Source organism: Crassostrea angulata, chromosome 7 (assembly GCF_025612915.1).
Source record: "Crassostrea angulata isolate pt1a10 chromosome 7, ASM2561291v2, whole genome shotgun sequence".
Taxonomy (NCBI): Eukaryota; Metazoa; Mollusca; class Bivalvia; order Ostreida; family Ostreidae; genus Magallana; species Magallana angulata.
Window position 1 is genome coordinate 35,321,530 of NC_069117.1, and position 21,561 is coordinate 35,343,090.

Below are 21,561 nucleotides of genomic sequence, written 5' to 3' on the forward strand. Positions count from 1 at the left end.
AACATGGTCACTAAGGCAAAAAAAGAAGTGCAATTACATGTTTGCACTGTTTGAATGCAAAGGGTTTTCAAATGTAACAAGTAAGTTAAAGTTGAAAAAGTGAAAACAAACACATAACACAGGTACACTTAGCTGAAACAACATGTCCTGTTTGTTCAAACAGTATCTATGGACATTACGGGCTGCTAGACAGTTTTGTCTTAGGAACACATTTTCCCTTTCACCATCCCCTGAAATTGATTCATTCAAATTATAAAAACTTAAAAATAGCATTGATATAAGATATGTTCGTCCAATTTTTAATTTTTATGTGTAAACCACCAAAGCCATAATCACTCACCTAATGGTCCTATCACAACACCATGAATATGACCAGAACAACGAATGCAACTTGTATGCATTATCAGATTTTTGTCTTTCTAACCGTTCCGTGGACCAGCCACAGAAATTCTGCAGATATGCTGCAATATCAAAGGCATCTATTGATGGCATACGCCTGAGATTATCAGTCCAGTTCAGCTGTGTATTGCTGTGTGGGTCAGGATACGTTTTACCTTTGATGGGATGCATCAGAATCATCGTCAATAGGATCGATGGTTGGTAAATTCAAAGCTTCCTTGCTTTCACACAGGTCTTATAGTTCTGCCTTTCTGTTATTGGAATAGGAAATACTGTTATCTTTTAAAATAGCATTGAGATTGGCACATTGAAGACTACTGTAATATATATTCTCTGCCATAACAGTGTTTAGCGGTTGTCCCAGTGACAACGCATCTCTAATTTGAAGAGTGTGCTAATCGAAATTAAAAGTATTGCAAGTGATTGCAAAATGTAAAGTCTAAAATTCTGATATTTCTTTTTTGTTATTCTATTGAGGGGCCATATGGTACAATATCCTTTGAATGCCTACATAAAGCCATTGTTGCTCTGGTGAGCAATGTGGCCCAAGGGCCTCTTGTTTACTTTTACATGACACATTAGATATATTTCTATTTGTATGCAAAGTTTTGGAATGATGGTGTTACTATTGATATTTTTATTAGTTCACCTTGTTGCATTGATTCCAATTAATTTATGTATTTCTATGTAATATATTGATTTTTTTTAGTTTGAACAGAATTCGATATCAGCTTGATGATCAAGAACCACCACTGATTTCACCTGGAGGATCTGGAAGAAAACACAATCATTCACCATTAGGGCTGTATAGGAAACCATCACCATCACTTTTGCCAAGGTAACTCAACAGTTCACTTATCAGTTGCAGTAATAACGGGTTAGTAAAAGGCAATTTATTGGTAACTTTACTAGCCAAGGTTTTTGGTCCTCCAACTCTAAGCTCCCCATAAACCCATAGCTGATTTTATTCCTAAAATTCAGTGATGCAGTGGCTCTATTTACTGATTTATTAGACACTCGATGAAGAATCTGCATGGTTTAAACACTACAGAAACCCTTTGAAAACATTGCGGATATTAAGATTACTTTAGTTGAATGCACGTTTCAGCCATTCTATTAAGTTTCCATGCTGCCAAAATTTGGGCTTTCCATGAATCTGAGCTTGCAATGCAAACTTAATGCAACTTGAAGTTTCTGCTTAGTTTCAACCTATATATACGGTTAGGATACATATTCTGTACAGTAGGATTTATGCAACAGAAAATGATATATCTACTGTGTGTGTGCTTTGGTGTGTGTGAGTGTGTGTGCGCACACACACACACTAGTGTAAAGAGAAGGGGGTAGTTTTAATCAGATTGACTGTGATCCCTTAGCTAGTTAGTTAATTTTTTTTTTGGCTTAGAAAATGAGATGATATACTGAGAAGCTCAACTGTCATTTCGGTTCAAGCTAATTTTGCATGTGGTGGAGAGGAGTTGAAAAACCTAATTGTTATTAGAATTACAGCCACATCATTTTAGAATGAATAAGAAAAAATTCATATCATTAAAAAATGTATGTAGATATTGCATATAATAAAATCGTTATTAAATGAGAAAATTGGAAATAACAGACCTAAAGGGAGGGTGGGGGGATGATTGCAACATATATTTAGCACGAAAGGATGAATGAATGAAACAGGTTAAAAAAAAAAAAATCAGATAACAACTAGACACAAAAGAAAAGAAAAATTATATTTATCATTTACAGATTTTACAGATCAAATTTTCTCCATTAGTTGAGGACTGTTTTAAGGTGAAACAAGTCTATGGAATGTAGTTTGTTTAAAATTTTAAAACTTAGAAATATAATTATTTTTGTTGAAAATTCTTTGATGAAAGTTGACATTTGTCTAAATAACATGGAAGCAAGAACCTGGGACAGACGATAGATGACACTGAACATGTTTAGTTCCTGCTGCACTCACCCCATCGGTCGCACTGTAAAACATATAAGTAAACTCACATATTATATAATTATGATAACGTTGGATTTGAAATACAAAGAGCCAGTTGCTTAAGCAAACGTAAACAGTTCCCAAAAAATCAAAATTTCAGGACAATGTTTACAACTCTTTTGAAATTCAAAGGTTCTTTAATTGTTTAATTTATCAGAAAAATTGGATAAATGTAATGAGAGTTATCAACTCAAGTGTGAGCATGCTGAAAACAACGAAGTCAACTTGGCATTTACTAGGGAAAAGAAAACAGCCTTCCTAGATATTAGCTAGACCAAATGCAGCAACATTAACGTGCATACTCATTATTTAATTTATTGAAACGGTATAAACATTAAGCACTGGTCGACTTTTACAAAGCATTTTGTATTGATCTGTAAAATAAGAACATGTTTTAAAAAATACGCTTGTTAATGAAATAAATACATACGTAAACCACTTTCATTTGTTAATGTCTGCTGTTTCCAATGGAAGACCTTATAGGGATTGTTAGGTTTTTTCTTTCTTTCTTCTTCTTATTTTTTCCCCTTTTTGTCTCGTGAATATCTTAGAGATGTCTGGATAGATTTTCCTAAAATTTTTAGTGATGATTCAAATGAAAAAGATCTAGAAGTTTTTGATTTGAGTTTTTTCTAAATTCATTTCCGTTGTCCATGTCCATTTGTTCGTCATAGCTTCCGGTCGGGGCCGGAAGCACTTCCAAAAAAATTATTTTTACATTTTCAATTTCTTTTCCATAGAATAAATATATAAGTATAAGTCTATGCAAATGTTATCTATGCGATGTCGAATCAACGAAAATTTTTTACTTCCGGTGAGATATCTCAATTATCTCAGGGAGCTTTTTTAAAACACATTTTGTACCCGCAAGATCTTAGAAACTATAACTGATCAAGACACAAAACTTTTACGGATGATTGACATTTGATTGAAGATGTGTTTAACTGGTTTCATTTTGTTTTGCGTCACTTCCGGTCCACACCGGAAAAGTTTAAACAAATCGAGCTGTTTATCAGTTTAACTGTTTTTCTTTGATATTTATTGTAAGTTAAATAAACAAAAATGTACAAAAGGCAAATATACAAGAAATATTTAATACAATTTACATTGAGCACTTCCGTTTGTCAGTTTCCTGTCCTGAGACAAAAAACCTTATTTCGACGAGATCTCAAAAAGGGTAACGACTTGAACAACCAAACTTTGTGGGATGATAGACCTATGTATGTACATGTATTCACACTATTTTGTTTTACCCAGCGTAACTTAATCCGGTCGTCACAGGAAGTACACCCAAATTTGATTATATAAAAATGTTTGATTATGTAGCATGGAAGTATCAATTTAGCAATAGAAATACAAAAGGTCATCTACACATGGAAAAAAAAAACCAAAATAAGTTCTAGTTCCGGTGAGACATCTCAAATATCTCTGGTGATTTCTTTTTTAAAATGTCCCGAGACAAAAACCTTTTCTCAAAGAGATATTATAACTAACAAAAATTTGAACAACCGAACTTTGAGGAAAGACAAAACAATGCATGAAATTATGTTTACTATGTTCTGTATGATCCGGCGTAACTTCCGGTCGTCACAGAAAGTACTCAAAAATTGACATTTTGTCTTTTTGTTTTGTTTAACTTGGAAATAATTTCTTGGGATTTCCTTTACAGTATATATTATATCATTTTCTTTTCACAAGAGAAATGAATTGTTATGTGCAGATTTTTATATGAGGAACGGAAGACCTTTTTGTTGCTATAGCAACAAGAGTCTAAATAGTTATTCTTATTTTTTTCCCCGTTTTTCTCAGAGATGACTGAATATATTTTCTTGAAATTTTCAGGAATGATAGATAATGATATTTTCTAGAGTTTTTTGTAAAATTTTTTCAAAATTCATTTCCGGTCGTCCGTTTCCTGTCCCGCAACGAAAAAGTTTGTCACCTCGAGATCTCAAAAATGGTAAAGACTTGAACAACTAAACTTTGTACGATGATAGACCTGTGTATGTAGATGTGTTTAAACTATTTTGTTTTGTTCGTCGATACTTCCAGTCGTCACCGGAAGCACTTCAAAAATAGTTATTGTACGCATTAAATTCATTTTCCATAAATTTAATATATAAGTATAAATCTATACATAGGTTATCTATGCGATGTTATCTCAACAAAAAAAATCTACTTCCGGTAAGATATCTCAATCATCTCAGGAAGCTTTTTTAAACACATTTTGTACCCGCGAGATCTCAGAAACTATTAGTGATCAAGACACGAAACTTTGAATTCATGGATGATAGACATTTGAGTGAAGATATGTTTAACTGTTTCATTTTGTCTTCCGTCACTTCCGGTCCACACCGGAAGAGTTCAAACAAGTCGAGCTGTTTATCAGTTTAACTGCATGTTTCCCTTTGACATTTTTAGTTAGATAAATGAAAAATAATGTACGAAAGACAATTATACAAGAAATATTTAATACAATTTATATTGAGCACTTCCGTTTGTCCGTTTCTTGTTCCCAGACAAAAAACCTTATTTCGACGAGATCTCAAAAACAGTGACGATTTGAACAACCAAACTTTGTGGGATGACAGACCTATGTATGTACATGTGTTAACACATTTTTGTTTTATCCGGCGTAACTTCCGGTCGTCACAGGAAGTACACCCAATTTTGATTGTTTAGAAATATTTTGGTTATTTAGCATGGAAGTAATATATAGTAATGATATAGATTGTGAAAAAATAACAAAAGCGTAGAGAGAATTATGCGATCAGCTCCCCGAACTGGAGGAATGTAAAGAAGTTATAAAACTTATGAAAAATAATAAATCGCCTGGTCAAGACGGTCTACCCGCGGAATTTTATAAAATATTTTGGAACGATATAAAAGAACTTTTTTTCGCATCACTCTTAAAAAGCATTGAGCAAGGTATGCTGCCTTTTTCTCAAAGAAGCGCAATTATATCTTTAATTTATAAAAAAGGAGAAAAGGAAAATATATCAAATTACAGACCAATTAGTCTAACTAACGTTGATTATAAAATATTTGCTCATGTATTAGCTAAGCGTCTTCAAAAAGTGTGTAACAGATTAATTGGACAAGAACAAAGTGTGTACATTAAAGGTAGATATATAGGCGTAAATGCGCGATTGATACTAGATATATTTGATTATTATATGAAGAACGAACTAGATGGTATCTTACTTTTTCTAGATTTTGAAAAGGCGTTCGATTCCGTTGAATACAATTTTATGTTTAAAACATTAGAAAAATTTTGCTTTGGAGAACACTTTATTAAAATGATAAAAACACTATACAATGAACCTATTTTTAAGATAAAGAATAATGGATGGCTGTCAAAATCTTGTAAAATGCAAAGAGGCATTCGGCAGGGATGCCCTGTGTCAGCACTTTTGTTTGTAATTGTTATTGAAATATTAGCTGTTCAGATTAGAAAATGTGAAGATATAAATGGTCTGACATTTAATGAAAATAATGGTAAGATAATTAAAATAGTTCAACACGCTGACGACTGCACAAATATGTTGAAAGATACAAATTCTCTTAAAAATGCAATAGAAATAATTAATGATTTCAGTAAAATGGCTGGACCGAAATTAAACTTAGGAAAAACGGAATGTCTTTTAACAGGGTCTTTTATTGAAATATATTCGAATGATAATTCAATACATGGAGTTAAAATTAATAAAAATTGTGTTAAGTCTTTGGGAATATATCTTGGTCATAACTATAAAGAATGCTATGAAAAAAATTGGACCAGCAAATTAGAAAAGTTAGAACGAATTCTAAGCGTTTGGAAAAGAAGAAATTTAACAATATTTGGTAAATGCACAGTTGTTAACACATTAGCAATATAAAAAATTGTATATAATGCCTTTATACTATCTAACCCAGATACTGGATTTTTTAAAGATGTGACAAAACTCATTTTCAATTTTTTGTGGAAGAAAAAAGATAGAATTAAAAGAAACACCCTTATTGGCGAAATTGAAGAAGGGGGTATTGGGATTGTAGATATAGAGAGTAAATTTCTAGCTGCTAAGGCATCTTGGATTTCACGTATTTTAGAAGACAGAGGCATTACATTCAGAACCCTGTCTGATATTCTTGATAAAACAAATCTCTCAATCTATGATGTGTTAAAAACAAGTGATTGTAAACATAGTAAATCAGACTTTTTTATAATGACAAAACTTCCACACTTTTATGTTGAAGTTTTTATTGCTCTAAACAAATGTAAAAAATTGAGACATGTAAATCATCTGAAGAGAGATGAATTCTTAACAGAACTTATCTGGAATAATAATCTTTTTACTTACAAATCAAAACCATTGTGCTTTGAAAATTGGATCAAAAGTGGTATTTTATATGTGAAAGATATTTTTGATGCAGATGGGAATTTGTATGACATAAATTATTTTTCTAGCATCATGAAAAAGAAAAATAATATTTTTTGTGAGTATATTATGCTTAGAACGTGTTTTAAGAAATATAGAAATATTTGATTGTTCTTATGCAAAATACATGAATATACAACAAAATACTAGGTTTATCTTTAAAGATGGCCTTAGAAGAAATATAGAATGTTTAAAGAGTAACTTTTATTATTCTATTTTTGTAAATATGAAATTTAAGAGATCTGTATATGAAAACAGATGGAACAAATTGTTTGGTATGTCGGCTGGAATTATTTGGAAAAATATATATAATCAAAAAATAAAATGCATGTATGATAAGAAAGTTGCTGAATTCAATTATAAGTTATTAAACAGTGTACTTAACAATAATTTACCGTAATGTCGCGTGTATAACACGCACTTTTTTTCAGCCAAAATTTGATCAAAAGTGGGGGGTGCGTGTTATACATAGGACCAAAATTGTACCCCAGTTTTTCAAGCCGTCATTCTTGATACCACGGGAGTAGTGACTGCCGATATAACGTGTTATGCAAATTGAATGAGTGTATACTAAATTTACTGCATCAGAAATACCTTATTCTTAATTTTTTTCCCCATGTATTGAAATATTTATCCTCTCTTAACACTATTTCTTGCATCAAACAAGTTTAAATATCGCCAGTGTATTCGCCATTACGTAACTTCACTAGTAAGCAGCCACCTGTTGACTCGGCGCGTGGTCAATGTTTGTTTAACAATTTCCGGTGTCAGAAGCATGCACCTCTCTGGTGTCGGACTTCACAGGGTGTTTTCAAGTGCATGTAGATAAGCAATTATTCTGATTTTATTAAACTTAATTACTTTGTGTCCTGTTATGCAGTTAAACGTTATTGCTTTACATAGACACTGCTAAAATTACATCGATCATTTGTACGACTTGATAATGACGATATACGACATACGAACGTTTCTTCACAATGTTTATTTAAACAACAATCATAGGGTTTGACTATAATTAATCAATTAAATAATTTTTGGTTTATGTCTGCAAACATTATTACTTTTAAGCACTAAGCTCGGTTGCCGTTCTTCTCTACGTATGATGATCTTCTACTTCTCCTATGTTGTAAGAAACTCATTACGAAGTGTCAAATGATATTTGATACCGCCCATGTAAATCGTACCGTCCTTTTTAATTAAAAGTGTAAGAACTTTGACTCTAATATCGCTTAGGCCATGTTGCGATCACGAAATTACAGTAATTACGCTTGGGTTAAAAAATCATCATTAAACATCGATAGTTATTTGGGAAAATGGCGGCCGTCGATTTTCATTGTCTGTGCTATGTTCCGATCTCAAAATTAAAGAAATTGCGCATGGATTATAAAATTAACATGAAACATCGATAGTTTGGGGGAAAATGGCGGTCGTTGATTTTACCATTTTTTGGGTGCGTGTTATACATAGGACCTGCTGTTTTTTCGCCATTTTTTGGTCAACTTTGGGGGTGCGTATTATACACGAGTGCGTATTATACACGAGACATTACAGTAAGTGTTAGTAAGTGGAACAAAGATGTATCAGCCGAATGTGAATGTTGTCAAACAGTCGAAGACTGTGAACATCTTTTATTTAGTTGTAAATTAGTAAAACATATATGGCAAGAGGTGGGAAATTTCTTTAATTTTGGAATATCATGGAAGATAATAGTATTAGGGTTCCATTATGAAAATAATGTCAAAACTAGAAGGTTGAATAATATTTTGTCATTTATCTGCTTTTTAATTTATAAATACAAAATGTCTTGTAGAATAAATCAAGAAAGAATGTCAAAAGAAAATTTAAAATATTTTGTGAAAAATAACTTAATTGTGGAAAATTGTGTCCTTAAAAAAGCTGGAAGTATTACATGTTCTGATGATATGTACTATACTTTAAGTAATTATATTATGTAACTTTATGCATTCATCAATTTTTATTCCACATTCTGGGGGTTGCAGTCCTCCAGTTGGAAGACAAGGGGTTCAAAGGACTACGGAGTGGACTATGTGTGTGAATCCCTTGTCTCTTGTCTTTGTGGAAAAGATTGTATTTATACATTATATCTTGTAATACTAATGTTTAAGCTATATTTGATATTGTATTTCTGTTGAAATTTGAAATAAATTATGGAAAATTTAAAAAAAAAAAAAGCATGGAAGTAACATTTTAGCTATAGAAATACAACAGGTCATGTACACATGGTAAAAAACTTCTACTACCGGTGAGACATCACAAATATCATAGGTAGCCTTCTTTTCTAAAAACAAGGTACCCACAAAATCTCAGAAACTGTGAGAGATCATGACACGAAAATATATGAATAATGGACATTTGATTGAACATGTGTTTAAAGGGTTTCATTTGGTCGTACGTCACTTCTGGTTCTCAACCGAAGCATTCAAGCAATAGAAGTTTTTTTTTAAACTTTAGTTCTTTTTAAAACATTTTACTTAAATTTTTGAACAGTAACGTACCGTAGGTAAATGTACTAAAATATCTACTTTCAATTTCTTAAATCACTTACATTTGTTCTTTTCAAGTCCCAAGACAAAAACCTTTTCTGAACGAGATATTATAACTGACTTTTTGTTTTGTTTAACTGAGAAATAATTTCTTGGGAATTCCTTTACAGTATATATTATATCCCTTTTCTTTTCACAAGAGAAATGGATTTTATGTGCAGATTGATACATGAGGAACGGAAGATCTTTTTGTTGCTATAGCAACAAGAGTCTAGTTATTATTATTTTTTCCCCAGTTTTTGTCCACAAGATTTCTCAGAGATGGTTCAATAGATTTACTTCAAGTTTTCAGAACTGATAGAGAATGATCATATCTCGAGGCATTTTTTTCATTTTTTGAAAATTCATTTCCTGTCGTCCGTTTTCTGTCCAGCGACAAAAAGCTTGTCACATCGAGATTTCTGAAACAAAAACGACTTGAACATCCAAATTTTGAGGGATAATAGACCTATAGTTGTAGATGTGTTTAAACATTTTTGTTTTGTTCGGCGTAACTTCTGGTCGTCACCGGAAGCACTTTAAATTTTCTTGATTTTACGTATTTAATTAATATTCCATAGAATAAAGATATTAGTATAGATCGTTGCAAATGTCATCAATGCAATGGTAAATAAACAAAAAAAAATCTACTTCCGGTGAGATATCTCAATTATCTCAGGAAGCTTTTTAAAACATATTTTGAACCTGCAAGATCTCAAACTTTCTACATCGATATTCTGAAAGTATACTTCATACGATGACTTCCTTAAACAGCGGTCAAACTTTCACTATAGTAATCATCGATTGAAAATCGGCCTATCCCCCAATTCGGCTAGTCTAAGGAATTTTCTTGAATTTTGTCTAAAAATGAGCAATTCGGCCTATGCCCCACATCGGCATATGCCCCGAAAAATACGGTACACCCAATTCTGATTTTTTTAAAAATATGTTGGTTATTTAGCAAGGAAGTAAGATTTTAGCTATAAAATTACAAAAAGTCATCTACACATGGAAATAAAACATAAAAAGTTCTACTTCCGGTGAGACATATCAAATATCTCAGGTAGCCTTCTTTTTAAAACAAAGTACCCGACAGATCTCAGAAACTGTCAGAGATCAAGACACAAAACTTATATGGATAATGGACATTTGATTGAACATGTGTTTAATGGGTTTCATTTGGTCGTACATCACTCACTCGAAGCGTTCAAGCAATTGCATTTTTTTAAACTTTAGAATTTTTTAGACATTTTACTCAATGTGATGAACAGTAGCGAATCGTAGGTAAATGTACTAAAATATGTATTTTCAATTTTTTAATCACTTCCGTTCGTTTGTTTCCAGTCCCAAGACAAAAACCTTTTTTCAACGAGATATTATAACAAACAAAAATTTGAACATTCAAACTTTGAGGAAAGACAAAACAATGTATGAAGATATGTTTACTATGTGCTGTATGATCCGGCCTAACTTCCGGTCGTCACTCAAAAGTACTCAAAAATTGACATTTTCGCAGTAATGTTAAGGCATCCCGATGCTAAAATACTGCTGGAAAACGATATTTTTTTAATCATCGTAAAAATACTTTGACCGGGAGTATTTCTTAAAATCTATGATACATTTATTGACACTGATGTTAAACATTACATTTGATGCATTTTTGTGACGTCATATGTACTTTGTAATCACGTGACGGGCGAATCCTAATAATGCGTATGATCTGTATAAATCGCATCGGCGGAGGTGATTAATGACATTAAATCATACATATTTTTTATAAAAATCCTTTGTTAAGTCATATACTTTGAAGTTCTTGCTTGGGAAAAAAATACATATTTCGTTTATGGAAGATATTGTTGAAATATTCCACAAAATCATCAAAATAATGCACATTTTTACTAATCAGAAGCAATTTACAAAAAAATGGGGTAAATCTGTAGGTTTTTCATAAGCAAGATTCACATTAGTACTTATATTCTCTACCAATACTACGTAAAATATTCTAAATTTGTGTTGATCTTTCACCTGATAATCAAATAATTGATGAATTCGATGTAATGTATGCTAAAGCATAGTTTTTCAAGGAAACTTATTTACAAATACCTTAAAAATAGTCAGATTTTAAATGGTACGAACAATTTAAATATTTTTTGTAGTCGTGTGTATTCCTACGCCAGAGTTCAATATAGTTTCGTTCAACTCCACGCTCGGCCTTGTCTGAGATTTACGGTGTCAGCCGAGCGTTTGGTTGAACGAGACTAGAGTTCAATATTGCTTGGATCCATACAATTTTCGAGAAATATTTCTACCACTGATACATAGTTTGATTGAATTAATTTTATCTTTAAATATTATTTAACATGATTCATATGGAGGTTTCTCGACATTCTAGTCGAAAAAGTTCAAAAATTCTTATTATAAAAATATGCGTAATTCAAATTAGGAATTATGTATACATGTTCTTGTCATATGCAAAATAACATATCATTGATTTTAAAATAAATAAACATTGACAAAATCAACTCCCGCCAGTTCTTCAGTACTTTGATTGTTAAGTTCTTAGAGTGTACAATCCTTCAAAACGGGATTCAGAAAACAAATCATTCTTTTATTTTCTAGTAAAACACAAAATAAAGATTTAAACAAAAATCTATGTAATACATTTTAGTTATTATATTGCATGCATTTAAAATCAACCTTGAATTAGAGCTCTGTGTGTGTGTGTACCATTACGTAAGCTATATCCCTCGCCAGCGGTCAAGAAAATCGGTCAGCATGGTCATTCTGGACTACCTAGCGGTCAGGGGTTATCTAATACACGAGAGTTGCATCTCTCATATATGAGTTTATTTAGCCGCAAACTCAAGAATTGTTTTAGTTTTGATTATATACACATAAAAGTTTTTTCTTCTTCATTTGGATTAAACGATAGGGTGTCAATTAAGAATTTGTTCAGTTTATTAATAAAAGCAATATGTCATTCTCAATCTAAAACAATATCAGACAGATATTACATGTGGGTTTTACATAATAAAAAACAAAAAAATTCTAATTGATAGATTTTAGTCATTATACTGCAAACCATGTTTTACTGTCCGTCTGTCCATCTGTCTATAGACGCAACTTTGTCCCCCCTATAAAATTTAGTACTACTGCATAGAACAGTCTGAAAATTTGTACATAATAATGTTGATCACAATTTGAAGATGTGCACCTGCAATTTTTTTTAAGATCAGACAAGATTTAATGGTTTTATGACATTTTAATTTTCCTTATTCTATATATTGTACACTGTTGTTGAAAAGTAAGGGAGGTAATCCTAACAGATTTTATTAAAAATTACCAGTAATAGTATTAAAACACTCTAAAATATATTTATATAAATACATCCAGATAGAGGTTTTTTGTCTTTATGCCTTAACTAAATTTATTTTTTAAAAGTATTCTATCAATTGACAATGCAAAATTTTTGTTTGTCAATGATAAATTCTAAGGAGCTTATAAGAACATCAAAGACAAGTGTGGCTGAATTCATTTGTCCCAAGGGGGCATGTGTTTAGGGAAAATTGATTATCTGTAAAATGGGTGGTGGTTTTGGGGCTATTTTAAAACTTTTTCATGTAAACCAAAAGTTTTTATCATTATAAGGAAATAAATTATATCATTATTATTAAAGAAATTAACTTTTTTAGAAGTTGTTAAAATTTATAGGGCAAGTAAATTGATGAAGTGACCCTATAGAGCATTAATTTAAATGAAATTCAAAATTACTGATATGATCCAGATTGTATTATTCATTTTTCTTTTTTACATATTTTTACATAGTATGGTAATTATGGTAATGTTTTGGGAGTTTATTATATTTACCAAGCTTATCAAAGAAAATCATAGTCCTATGGGATCAATTTTCTGATATGGAGTTCCACTGTACCACAGGAAAAAGTGTGGAAAATTTGAAACAACTAATTGCATCTGTCAAGACTTTTATTAGAAAGATATTCAAAGTTTTATCAACAGAAGAGCATTGCTTGGCTACCAGTGATTCCATTTTCTGCAAGGGGAGGGGTTATTGTCATTTTGTTGGTTTTTCTTTAAAACAATTAAAGAAAAAAAATATCATCAGATACATTTTGTAAATGTATTACTGTTATATATATATATGTCTTGACAGTGAAATTCTGACAATTTTGATTTTGATTTTCTTTGTTAACTTTTTTTTTACAATTCTAGAATTTTTTTTATTTGTATGAGTTCCAAACCTTTATTATTCAATTCAATTATTTGTCACATTTAAAATTAGCCTTGCAGGGGGTATTAGTCCCATTAAGACAGTTCTAGTTTTCACCGAGTACTTCCGTTTGTCTGTTACCTGCTCAGAGATAAAGAAAAACATTGACTCCATGAGATCTCAAAAACAGTGACGACTCGAACAAATAAACTTTATTTGATGATAGTCATATGCATGTATTTGTGTTTGAATTATTTTGTTTGATTCGTCATAACTTCCTGTTGTCACCGGAAGCGCTTCAAATTATTTTTTTCTTATTTTTTTTTTAAATGTAATGAATATATCAGCATAAAATTGTATGTATGTTATCTATACAATGTTAAATAAGCAAACATATTCTACTTCCGGTGAGATATATCAAATATCTTAATAGGTAGCTTTCCTTTTAACAAATTTGATACCCGCGAGATTTTAGTCACTGTAAATGACTGAGACATGAAACTTTTATGAATGATAGACATTTGATTGAAAGTGTGTTGAACGGGTTTTATTTTGTCAACTGTCACTTTCAGTACTTACCAGACTTTCTTGAGTGTTTCATCTAGCCTGATAAACAGCTAGTGATGTACACTTGGCAAATGTACAAGAAATACCAGTTTTTATTTTCATTAATCACTTCCCTTCATCCATTTCCGGTCCTGAGACAAGAAACCTAGTTTCAACAAGATTTCAGATTTAATTTGGTAGAGAGTATCGATATTTCATCGTATCATATAAAACAAATTGGATGGAAGACCTACCCATTACTCGTAATGAGATCTAATTCATATTTAGTAATAAATCATTAAATAAAATGTAATTAAGAAGTATGATCAAAATAGTTATGCAAGTACTTTTATCATTTGAAACAAAAACAGTTTTTAAATTTCTTAAGAATAACAAATAGACTTGGTAATAGTACAGTATATAATAACTAGTATACTAGCCACCTTGTTTTAGTTAATATCTATGAAAACATATAAACATAAAACCTATTTAGAAAGTTAACTTACTTGGGAAAAAACTACTTTATATGGAAGCTGTACACCTTTACAGTCATAGGTCATACACTCTGATATGAGCGATTGGTCTTGTGCTAAACTTAGGATGAAGAGTCCTCTCCAAAAGTATTCAGGCAGAAAGGAACCTCAATTGAATCATTTATAATGATTATAAATTTCTAATTTGCTTGTTTAATTGTGTGAATGTTTCACAATTCGTAAACATTTGATTTTTTTCCGTTTCATACTCAACTACAATGCTATATTTGATAGACATTCATAAGAATATCAATAAGACAGCAACATGTTGATAATCATTTATTAGATATGAATAAATGATACAAAGTAAATCGTTTCTGGCCAGCCTATACCTTTTTACAGATATTATATTTTCCATTTTCCGTTATGCTTTCCGTTCCGCATTTTAGCAACATCCGCTTATTAGTAGCATTACTGTAGTTTTTAGATGTATCAAAGCTTATCTATATTTGGCTGATTAAGAGTACATGTATTGACAATTGATATATTTTGGTAACTATATAAATTCAATTTGTTTTTACAGAATTGACAGTCCTGATAATGATGGTTACAGACCAAAGATCAGAGGAAGTCGGTATGACATTGTCCCACCTCTGAACAACAGGTACTCACTTGAAAATGGCATAATGTGTATTGTCTGCATGGGTTATAATTGGATTGGTTAAAATTTTTGCATGTTCCTGTTTAAAATATACAAAATTGTTAATACTGTCAAGATTTTCAATGGATAAATGTATTAAATGAAAACTTGAATTTAGACATCACATGTATAAAAAGATCAAACTACTGCGAGTACTGATAGGTGGAAGCACGATTGTTATTAAAATTACCAAGCAAAATTAAGGTGCTTTGGGAGACCTGTTGATATTGATGTGAATAAAATTCATAATAACCAAAATATTCTTACTTTAAAAAATCTTCAGTTATGTGTAAAATATAAATGTAATAAACCTTTTAAGTTTTATGACTTTTAAGCAAAATGATCAAAGGAATAACGATTAGTTGTTTTTGAGAGATATTTTGATAAATTTACATTCACCAAGTATGATTCCCTATATTTCTTATGGAAATTGATTTCAATTCATAGCTTTGTATGACCTGACATGAGTTGAATACCAGTGGTTTAAGGTCAGACGACACGTTCCTCGAGAATCTTTTTTGTATCTCCTCGTAATAAAGAGTTCCAATAAAAATATTTATTTTATAATTACTTTAAAAATGATCAAAATTTACTTGAATATGGTTATGTGTGTACATGGTCGAGTGGTTAGAACCGTGGCCGCTCTCTGCCAAAAGCGTATCGGCTCTAGAGGTCGTGAGTTCAAAGCCCCGCCCCGGCGGAGCTATGGTTCTAATTTAGTGAATTTCGCTGTACTGTAGATGTATTTATTTTTATATCAGCAATTCAAGTGTATTTTCAAGAAGATTATATAGGAAATTGCATACTCTAGTATTTTGCAGAAATGCCTGGTAAGGTACCCTAATTTTTTGCAAGAAAGCTTGTCAAAGTAGTAGTAAACCATTAACAAATTCCTGGAAAAAGTTATCTAAAATTGAGGAACGTGTCGTCTGACCTTAAGATTGCTTTTCTCAACCCCTATTGTCTATTAACCATGTGTTCAATTGTCCATTCATCTGTAAACTTTTTACCATGTTCATCTTTTCCAGACCCACTGAGGCAATTTCAAATAAAATCAAAACAAAGCATTCTTATGTAAAGGTTGTTTAAAAGTATTCAATTGAAGGACCATACATTTTTTATAGGGGAGATATGTAATTAAAAAAGAGTGAAAACTGGGTGGGATATTTTATATAAATCTTTTACTTCAGTTAGTCTGGTCCCGATTTTTAAAAAAGGCTCTACAAATATGTTTTAACGGCAAATAATTATTATTTGGTCCAGCATGGTTTTTTAACCTAATTTGGGTATGCTGATTCCGAAAAAATATTCTGGCCATCTTGAAAATGGAATTAAACAGGTCAAAATGGCGATTCAAAATGGCGGACGTGAATTTTCACAAATTTGTCATGCTGCTAAATTCTGAGTCGAATCGCGGTAAATAAATCAAATAAAAGAACTGAATATGCAAAAATGAAATGCAATTTGTTTTGTTGTTCGATGGTAACTGTTTAGATAACCAAATTATCAATTAAATTACACAAGTTTCTTAATTAGAACCGCTTTTTACAAAATGATTTGAGGGCCTTTAACAATTACTTTCTATAACCTTGTTTCTAGTTATGCGAGCTATAATTACATATTTTAATGTTAACTCTATAAAAATGAATGATGATTATTATAATGCACCAAAAATACATAAAAAAGTGCCAACGACAAAATCGTGGTTCGAGTAAAAAAATTCTGATTACGGCGAAAAAAAATCAGTTCAGTATAGATGTTCAGTACGTCATATGAGCAAGTCACTATGAATGATAAATCATTAACACGAAAACGAAAACATGATAACAATATTGATATGTGTATAATATGCCAGGACAAAAAGTCAGACATTTTAGAGTTTAAAAGCGAACATTCAACAAGGGCATTATTGGATAGGGCATCTCGTCGTAAAAAAGTTAAAGATGCAAAATACTATGAGGCTATTGATAGAATAGAGCAATTGAATACATCAGATAGAGTTCTGTGTCACAGGAAATGTCACAGTGATTTTATACATCCAAAATCTATAAGAGTAATGGAAAAGAAAGCCAATTTTCTTGAACACAGCTCAAATGTAAATAAACATGAAATGCCATCCTCTTCTACAGCCTCCAACGTTACATCATCAACAACCTGATCTTCACGCAATTCATTTAAACCTGTAGATTGGGATTTATGTTTATTTTGTCAAGAACAGAATCAACAGAAACTTTTAAATATAACAACATTTTCTGTTAGTGACCTGATCCTAAAGAATGCAAAATGTGATAATGCACTTCGTGTTAAATTAGGAAATGTATGCGACTTGATTGTTGCAGAAGGTAAGTACCATCTAAAGTGCATAAATACCTTCAAATATTTAACACAGAAAACAGAGAAAGCGTCCAAATGTGAAGATCTAGCCATGATATTTCTTGTTTGTGAACTAGAATATGCAGGAAAAAAGCACCAAATTTTACAGCTATTTGATATTTGGAACAGATATTGTGGATTGGTTGAAGAAATAGAATCTGAGATGCCCCAGTCTTACATTACTCAAAGATCCACATTCAAAGAAAATCTGCAATTAAAACTGCAAAATATCTTTCAGTTTCTTCGTCCCCTCAACAGAGCAGTGTCTGAACTTGAAACACTTTTAGTGTCACATATTTGGTCTGAATCTCACTTTGGAGAAATGCTACATTGTAGATGATGAATTTCTAACTATGCCATGTTATATACCTCCACTCAACTCGAACCACGAACTTGTACATGTTGCATTGAGACTAAGGTCAGATCTGCAAGAGAAAAGTGGACATTAAGGTTTAAATGGAAGTGAGGAGAATGCCATAAACTGTGTTCCAGATAGTGTTCTCATGTTTCTGAGTCTTCTTTACGGTGGGCAAGAGGTTTTTGAAAGTGCTGTTGATGCAGAATGTCCGGTAGGCTCTAGACAAAAGAAAGTAATGAGCGTTGCTCAAGATATTGTGTATGGAGTAAGCGATAGAAAGAAATGGACTACAAAACACATCGGCCTTGCTTGTACCTTACACCAAATGACAAGATCAAAACAGCTTTTACACTTATTGAATAGTGCCGGTCATATGCTTAGTTAAAAAGACGTGCTGCGTATCGACACTGGTCTAACAGAAAAAAGCCTCCAGTCTATTGATGAGGTAAGTGGTTATTTTCTTCCACTGAATTTAAACCGGATGTTTTCACACATTTCACTGCTGATAATATAGACATTAGTGATTCGACACTGGATGGCAAGGAAACATTTCATGCAACTCAAATAGCTTGTTGGCAACGTGGGGGAGGAAATGACGTTGACCTTCAACACATATTCTCATCGACGAATGAGACTTTGAAGGTACCTCCTCAGATGGACAGGATTGTTGAAACCACAATTATAGAAGGAAAATCCCAGCTGTTATTTCCAAAAGCAGTTACCTTAAATATTTTTAAACCTTCTGATGAAATAGGAAACCTCTCTGGCTATAATGGATTTGCTGAGGAGCTGGCGTTTCATTTGAAAAGACACAAACAAGAAGTCCCAGTAACCTGGTCCACGTTTAATCAGTCGATTAGCAGCATAAACCCTGATCTCACTGTCGTTGGTTACATCACCCTTTCGTACAGGCTCCTGCTCATGAAATAGTTACGCTTAAATTAATACAGTTGGTCAGAAATGCATGTACATTTCAAATCGTCTTGGACAACGTCATACTGTAATAACAGTCGACCAAGCTCTGTACTTTAAGCTGATGGATTTAAGATAGTCAGTTCCAGAGTATAGAGACATACTTGTGCCACGAATGGGTGGCCTACATATAGCTATGGACTTTATGAAATGTATAGGAGATCATATGAGTGGTTCGATCTGGTTTGTACAAACTTTGGATGGAATGCGAGTTGCTAGGACCAATTGCTGCTCAAAATGTTTTTAGGAGGAAAGCATTATAGCCGTAGTATAAGAGCCCATAAAATCAATGCCCAATCAGTGCATTGTCCACTACGCTACTTTGACACCTACTGTGGTTTCATCAATATTTGTTGAATACGAATTTTTGTGGATTTTGTTATTAAGTTGATTCACGAAATTAAGTGTTCATTGAAGTGCAATTTTTATTAACATTTTGTATTGATAGGGTCATTGGCCACGAATTTACGTATCCTTGAAACTGTGATTTTCACTTTATCCACGAAAATTGAAACCCTTGAATATTAATGAAACCACAGGAGGTTGGCACCTGAAATACCAGTAATGTCAATCATCCAAAAACATCTTGGATATAAAGATGGTGACCTTAGATGTTTATTTATTTTATTTGTGACTACAGTATGTCACATGCCTTTTTAGCTCACCGAGACGAAGTCAGGAGGAGCATATTATATATGCTATTCCCACGGTGTCGACATCCTGACCTGAATAAAGATTTTATTTCAGGTCCTGTATCTAAGTTATTACTTGTCATATCTTCGCCAAACTTGCATGGATGATGCATCTGAACCTACTTATGGACTTGAAAGACTTGGATACTGAATCTGAATCCTGAATTTCAGATGCTGGAGGAGGTTAAGGTTTTTGGAGCAGGTTAAAGCAATATCTAAGTTGCTACTAGTCCTAACTTCACCAAACTTGCATGGCTGGTGTGTCATATGATACTGATGCACCAGACAGGCTTGAATGCTGATTCTGAGCCATAGGTTTTGGATGCTTTAGGAGGTTAAGGTTTTTAGAGCTGGTTAAAGTCTCTGATGAATATATCTTAGTTATATTACTGGTTGTAATGTCACCAAACTTGCATTGATGTGTCTTATGATACTGATGCACCTGACATGCTTGAATTCTGAATCTGAGCCTAGGTTTTGGATGCTGGATGAGGTTTTGTTTTTTGGAACATTTGGTCACACTTGTTTTATAGATAATAGCTTGCATAGTTGATTTAAGTATAATATAAATGATTCGTAAAGGTAGCTTCAGGTGCAGAGCCTGATCTCCATTATCAAGGGTGCTAAAAAAATATCCTACCTTAAATACTCAAACCTGCTTGATAGATGTGTTTGTTGTTAATTGATATAACATGATTCCTATGATATAGTATTGTATGATATGATACACTTTTGTTTAATATGATACAATATTATATCATATTTTATATTGTAAAAAGTTATGATACAATGAAAAAATGACAATAAAAAAGTGTCAACCATCTCAAAAATCCATAAAATGGAATACAAATTCAAAGCAAAGCAACACAGACCTCTAAAAAGATAGAGGTATGGTCAGGTGCTATGGAGGAGTGAGCATCCTCTGCTGACCGGCCTCACCTGCCCCTTGCTCCTTGTCACAGTTGGGCATGTCATAATCGAGGTAATGCCAAAATCAGGAAAATGTCGTAATAGGGAAAAAACAAAACGTTAATTTGGTTTGTTTGTGATGGTCAAAATACAAACCTTGAGCCATCACGGACCTCCATTACATTTGGAGAAAGGATCAGGTGCCTAGAAGGAGTGAGCATCCCCTGCTGACTGGTCACACCCGCTGTGTGCTCTTTGTCGTAATCGGGGAAAAAAATGGAAAAATCCATAAAAAAATTCAGTGTTTAATTATGGTCTATCAATTAGTATGAAAAACGTCAGTGAGCATGCGACCCAGTGGAAGATTGTATTTGCAGACAAGGTCTTTGTATCAACCATAGAACTTATGAAAAGATGACTTCAAATGAGACTGTTGATAGTCCTGTTTTATCAACTTGTTTGTCTGTAGCTTGTATCACATTCGAAACTGTTCATACGAAGAGCATGCCCTTGTGTATGGAATTAACTGAGTGACAAAAACACCATATGCAGGTGATATGATTTTGAGGTGACATGCAGATGATATGACTTTTTTTTTATATTATATTATATTATTTCATGATACTGTTATGTATAGTATTGTATATTATGATACAATATTGTAAATTATGATATTGTTTCATTAATATATTATTTTATCACATGATACTGTTACATATGATATTGAAATATATAATATTACATGTATATCATATGATACTTAATTGTATATTATATAATATCGTACCATACGACATTGTATAATATGATATTGGTTTATATAATATATAATTATAATACATGATATTATTGTAGTTACATGGTTTGTATTTGACAAGAGAGAGACAAGGTGATCAGACGATTGAACATGTGCCAATGCGATTGGACGTGCAATCATGCGTTTTATGATAC

The 21,561-nt window shown here is 32.2% G+C and overlaps 1 protein-coding gene across 3 annotated transcripts in view; it reads left to right on the top strand.

The window, feature by feature from the left end:
* LOC128155234 (uncharacterized) overlaps positions 1 to 21,561 on the top strand; it is a 228,681-nt gene that overhangs the window by 22,243 nt on the left and 184,877 nt on the right. For all 3 annotated transcript variants that reach the window (XR_008239583.1, XM_052816843.1, XM_052816844.1), the window contains exons 2-3: positions 1,109 to 1,237; positions 15,190 to 15,270. Coding sequence is in view for 2 of the 3 variants with exons in the window: in XM_052816843.1 (XP_052672803.1) it covers positions 1,109 to 1,237; positions 15,190 to 15,270 (210 nt within the window). In the remaining variant the exon portion in view is untranslated. The remainder of the gene's footprint in view (positions 1 to 1,108; positions 1,238 to 15,189; positions 15,271 to 21,561) is intronic.